This window comes from Salvelinus fontinalis, chromosome 28, assembly GCF_029448725.1.
Source record: "Salvelinus fontinalis isolate EN_2023a chromosome 28, ASM2944872v1, whole genome shotgun sequence".
Taxonomy (NCBI): domain Eukaryota; kingdom Metazoa; phylum Chordata; class Actinopteri; order Salmoniformes; family Salmonidae; genus Salvelinus; species Salvelinus fontinalis.
The window spans coordinates 36,368,431-36,373,983 of NC_074692.1; the positions used below are offsets into that span (position 1 = coordinate 36,368,431).

Below are 5,553 nucleotides of genomic sequence, written 5' to 3' on the forward strand. Positions count from 1 at the left end.
AATAATAATAACAGTACTTGTCGAGGGTGCAACAAGTCAGCACCTCAGGAGAAAACGTCAGTTGGCTTTTCATAGCCGATCATTAAGAGTATCTCTACCGCTCCTGCTGTCTCTAGAGAGTTGAAAACAGCAGGTCTGGGACAGGTAGCATGTCCGGTGAACAGGTCAGGGTTCCATAGCCGCAGGCAGAACAGTTGAAACTGGAGCAGCAGCACGGCCAGGTGGACTGGGGACAGCAAGGAGTCATCATGCCAGGTAGTCCTGAGGCATGGTCCTAGGGCTCATGTCCTCCGAGAGAGAGAAAGAAAGAATTAGAGAGAGCATACTTAAATTCAAACAGGACAAGACAGGAGAAGTACTCCAGATGTAACAGACTGACCCTAGCCCCCCAACACAAACTACTGCAGCATAAATACTGGAGGCTGAGAAAGGAAGGGTCAGGAGACAGTGTGGCCCCATCCGATGATACCCCCGGACAGGGCCAAACAGGCAGGATATAACCCCACCCACTTTGCCAAAGCACAGCCCCCACACCACTAGAGGGATATCTTCAACCACCAACTTACCATCCTGAGACAAGGCCCGAGAAAAGCCCACAAAGATCTCCGCCACGGCACAACCAGAGGGGGGCACCAACCCGGACAGGAAGATGACGTCAGTGACTCAACCCACTCAAGTGACGCACCCCTCCTAGGGACGGCATGGAAGAGCACCAGTAAGCCAGTGACTTAGCCCCTGTAATAGGTTTAGAGGCAGAGAATCCCAGTGGAGAGATAAGCGAGTAGAGCAAGAGTCTCCAGCCTGGGCAGGGGCCTGGAAACTAACCAATGTACTTTCTCCAACACAGCACACAATGAACTATCCACCGCAGTGGCAAGTTTACCAAAAACAAACAAAGGCAACCAATACTGGGCACCAAACTCAAGAACTGTACCAAAATATGTAAACAAAGCACCTACAGAGGTTAACATTAACTCCACATTTTCTCCCAAACAACACACATACTAGTAAGCCAAACAACACTAGTATTAGTCCTTCATAATGAAACAAAATGCTATACGCCAAAATGTCTAGGAACCAAACTGACAAGCCCCCACTTATCACCAATCGGCTCGAAGTTCGTAACAAAAGGGAGACAAGGAATAACAAAATATATTTATTTAAAAAAGTAAACTAAATACAATTAACAATGGTGTGTGTAATCAGTAGTGTAAGTGAGTGTTTTGCATGCATAAATGTGATAATGCAGGGTGTTGAAAGGTGCCAAAGCTAACAAACCACAAGGCCACAAAAATACCACAACCAAAATCTGTCTGTGTCTGCATGGAGAGAGTCTCCTCAATGAATGGGGAAGAGGTGCATTTATCCTGGGACACAGGTGTGTCCCATTTCTCTGACGACCCTCCCGGCTCCGCCCACCGACATCCTATTAAGGAAAACAATAGCAAAGAGAAAGAATTTGGCAGGCAGAGTGGGAGGGTCGTCCCAAGTAGTCCTACATACCACCTGTGGGTCATCATACCACCTGGGTGTGGGGGGGTGGGATCTTTATAAACAGCTAGATGGCACAGTAAGGACCATCAGCAGTTGGGTGATTAGAGAAGACAGATGGCAATCTCAAGAATATCCAGGTAAGACAAGAGCTTATTCTTCCACTTCTCTGTCACACTCTCTGTGAGGGCATCCATCTTACCTTTAATCTCTGTAGACTGTGGCTGGGATTCAGTTGATTGCAGACAGTGATTGGTTTTCCAAAAAGCGCTTTTAGATTTGCACATATAGAACATGAAGTGTCAGTTTGGATGAGTACACTAGATGACTTCTCAGCCAGGTTTGCTGTCAGAACTGAATGTGTAACACCATGGGACTGACAGTTTCTATATCAAGTGTCATCTCCCTCCATCCATGATACGCTGGTGGGTAAATCAAACACACTTCTGGAAAGCCACTATCTGCAATTGATTAAGGGCCTTTATTTATGCTGATTCAGGATGGTTCGTGTCTCTCTATTCCACTGACTAATCTCTTAACACGGATAATATATCCTGATCTTTAACTGTATCTTTGACGACTATCTGAATACAGTTTGAGGTGTTACTGTCAAGTTCTTATGGGCATGTTATCTTCCCCTCCTGTCACCTCTCCTCTCTCTCAGACAGTGTACCATGGCCTCTCTCTCTCTGTCCCTGGGACTGCTGGTGCTATGCACCCTGGTTCTTGTACACTGTGACCTGCATGACGGCCCCATCAGGGTGTGGGCTATTCGTGCCTCCAACCTGAAAGGACGCTTTTTCTCAAAACCAGACCCCTACGTCAAGGTGAATTAATTTATTTAACCAGAACAGTTAGTTAACAAATCATTATATAAAATGAGGGACGGGCAGGTGGGTGATAAAACAGAAGTACAGTAATGTTAGACAGGACAGACATCATAACACAAATGGACAGAGCAATAATCAAACTGTAGGTAGGCTATTGTTTGGATATCAAGTCGCCTACAGTGACATGAACATGTCAGTGATTGACTTGTTTGGTGAAGTAATATATATATTTTTTAAATGAACAATCAAATGAATGAATTATAAAATATACTGGTTCCTCATTCAAGTGAATCAATTGTACATATGCAATTTAGTATTTAATGCACAATTATAATTTTAAAAAGTTGAATAGTCTACTGACAACATTATCTTCCTCAGGTGTGGTGCGGTTCATCCTTTCATGGCAAGAGCAACACTCTGGAGAAACAAGAAAACCCCATCTGGCCCGACGAGTTCAACTTTGCCAACATCATTAACAAGTCTGTCCTGACGGTGGAGGTGAGTTTCCCACCTTACTTTGCAAAGTGTTTTGAGCACTGGAAAAGCACTATGTAAATCCCATCTATTATGATGATGAGAGATTGTTATTAGGTGTGGGATGATGTCATCGGACTAGATCGCCACATGGGAACCTGCACCACAACCATCCTCCCAGGAACACACAGTGAGACCTGCCACCTGAAGAGAGGCACCGTCTACTACTCCTACAGCTATGGCTACAGTTGCTAGATGGAACAGTATGATGATTAGATTGTGACCTTGCGTCTGCTTCTTTCACTCATGTATTCACTTCCTTATAGCATTAAAAAACGTGCTTTACAGCAAGATGTCTCAGTCTGTCTTCATCATGTTTCTGAATTGTTTAATGATTTCTCAGAAGATGCCTTAGATGGTACACAGCATATTGAAAGAGATCAATATTTCTACTAGATTTGAGACCGTTTGACATTTACCTTTCACAGTGTCACGATGTGGCCCTTTTGAGTGTATATCATGCTCACTCTCTCTCCCACCCCACGTTTTACAACAGTTATAAAATCCTGGTAGAAACTCTTTCTCTTTGCTGCCATGGAGTATGGAGGGAGAGCCTGTGGAGCAAAGACATTATTCTTTCCAAAACTCCTAATTGTCAAAATTTGGAGAAGGAAACAATATTTCTATTTGAGAATGTGGGAATGGTCTGTGGACAGTTGAGTTTATCATTTGGTGATCTCATGAGGACAGTGTCATGTCTTTGGCATCATTAAACTGAAGAATTAGTTTAATCACGTAATAATAATTAGAGAATTTTATGATAAATAACTTTATCATGTAATTAACTAGGAAGTCCAGGCACCAAGAAATATTCAGATTACAAAGTTCTAAGTTTAACTTTCAGCTATTTTAATATCTGATCAATTAGTCTTCCAATTAATGAAATCTTTACCTCACGTTAGTCTCATTCCAAATGAATTTATGGTTATTTGCACGAACCCAGTCTTCACTGTCATCCATTAATTGTCTTAAATTATTTATTTACTAAATAACAGAAATGCACAAACGGATAGTTACAAGGACACGATAGCGTAGCTTCCCTAGTGGGATAAACCGGTATTGTGGCTTGGTGGACAAAAGGGAGGTGGGGGTCGACTGAGCTAAAAGACACTACAATGTGACAATTGAATTACTAATCCTTTGCAGATGAACGCTCACTCATTTGGGAATAATTGCAATATATTTACTCCCAGTGTCGCCGTGATCTCTGTTGGAAAGTTTGTTTCTGTTAGTTTGTCCACCCTCTCTCTCTGCCATGGTTAGAATGGATAGTTCAGAGTAACATTCAGCAATGTTATAGAATAGATGTCTTGTCGGTCTTTGCGTTCAATGATCCCGAATTCCAAGCTGCAGACTTAGTTTTAAAGATTTTTTTCTTATTCTGTCGGTTCAATAGTCAGTTTAACCATGTATGGTTACGAATTCAGCAATGGGCTTAAACTTTAGCCCTCTTGTCATTGAGAGAAGCTTGGTCTCTACTCAAACCTTAGCCCTCGTGTAATTGAGAGAAGCTTGGTCTCTACTAGAACCTTGGCCCTCTCGTAATTGAGAGAAGCACGATCTGAAGATAAATTCCCAAGATGGTGGTTATATTCGGAAGAGCAGAATGTGGCTGTCCCATGACACCAGATCAATGTCTGTGCTCATGGGGCGGGCCTATGATTTAGTTAAGCTCCGAAGGGAATTAGTTTCCTTCAACAGTTTAAAAATCATATTACACTATTTCACAAATGGTTTTATCTTTACTCATTCATTTTATTCAGCAATTAGATGCAAGCCTCACAACAGACTCTTGTATAAACAGGGTTATGGTAATCCCTCGTTGAAAAGGCTGGAACTCTGAAACTTTCAACAGAGAAAAAGTAGTACTATGTGCCAATGAGAGTCACGGTAAGCCAGACATATTGAATGGTTAAGAAGACCAGAAAAATGAAGCTGTTGCTACATGTTGAAATGGTTGGTAATTCAAAAACTAGAGTCAGAGAACGACGGGACAGAGTCCCCACGTTGAAATGGCTACAACTCTATAAACTAAAGAACAATTATTCAGACTGCAGCTGTTTAAATACTTTAGTCTATTAAACGCATTCGATCTAAGAACATTTCTGAATGGTACTCTGAAGTACCCATTATAACAACTACGACAGACTGTGACTCCTGGGGAATTCAACCAGAGACGTTTCTGTCGACTTTCCAGCAGATGGACCAGCGACCACAGAGAAAGACAAGACATATGCTAGTAAAAATGTAAATTGCAATTTATTTTCGAATGAGCAGTTGTTCATATTCAAAGCATTAGCAATTTCTATGAGTGTAGTTACCAGCTATGAGTTTCCTGCTCTTGATTGGTCCCCTTTGTCTACCAAGCCATCATATCGGTTTCATCCGCTAGGGACTTTTCCTTTGTATCATGCAGTTAAACATGTGTGAACTAATTGAGTGTGTGTTTATGTAATTCTGTGATTTGATTAGTTAGTTAGTAAATAAATAATTAAACCAGTTTGTGTATCGCTGATTCGTGATCTATGCTATGGTTGGTGCAGATATCCAAGGGTTTGCGACATTCAGAATATGACTGATGAGGTGATAATACATTACTAAGTGACTGTAGTTGATAAGATATGAAAATATCTGAAGAGTTCATTCGGGAAATAGAAACACTTCAAATATTTTCCCGTAGTGCCCCGACTTCCTAGTT

General features: G+C 41.7%; 1 protein-coding gene across 2 annotated transcripts; it reads left to right on the top strand.

Annotated features, from left to right (window-relative positions):
* The first annotated feature begins 1,522 nt into the window (after positions 1 to 1,522).
* On the top strand, positions 1,523 to 3,148 carry LOC129825843 (uncharacterized). 2 transcript variants are annotated; one of them, XM_055885976.1, is made up of 4 exons: positions 1,523 to 1,631; positions 2,156 to 2,318; positions 2,700 to 2,819; positions 2,913 to 3,148. In XM_055885976.1, the coding sequence occupies exons 1-4, from the start codon at positions 1,609 to 1,611 to the stop codon at positions 3,048 to 3,050; spliced, it is 444 nt and encodes a 147-aa protein (XP_055741951.1). In that variant the 5' UTR covers positions 1,523 to 1,608; the 3' UTR covers positions 3,051 to 3,148. The 2 variants fall into 2 exon arrangements, with proteins under 2 accessions (XP_055741951.1, XP_055741952.1); XM_055885977.1 differs by having other exon boundaries at positions 1,549 to 1,631; positions 2,160 to 2,318.
* The last annotated feature ends 2,405 nt before the right edge of the window (positions 3,149 to 5,553 follow it).

What these genes read in the sequence shown, in the direction of transcription:
- LOC129825843 (XM_055885976.1), top strand. Translation starts at nt 1,609, where the DNA reads ATGGCAATCTCAAGAATATCCAG. An exon ending in GCAATCTCAAGAATATCCAG is followed by an intron (nt 1,632 to 2,155) that starts GTAAGACAAGAG and finishes CCTCTCTCTCAG; the next exon opens with ACAGTGTACCATGGCCTCTC. An exon ending in AACCAGACCCCTACGTCAAG is followed by an intron (nt 2,319 to 2,699) that starts GTGAATTAATTT and finishes TATCTTCCTCAG; the next exon opens with GTGTGGTGCGGTTCATCCTT.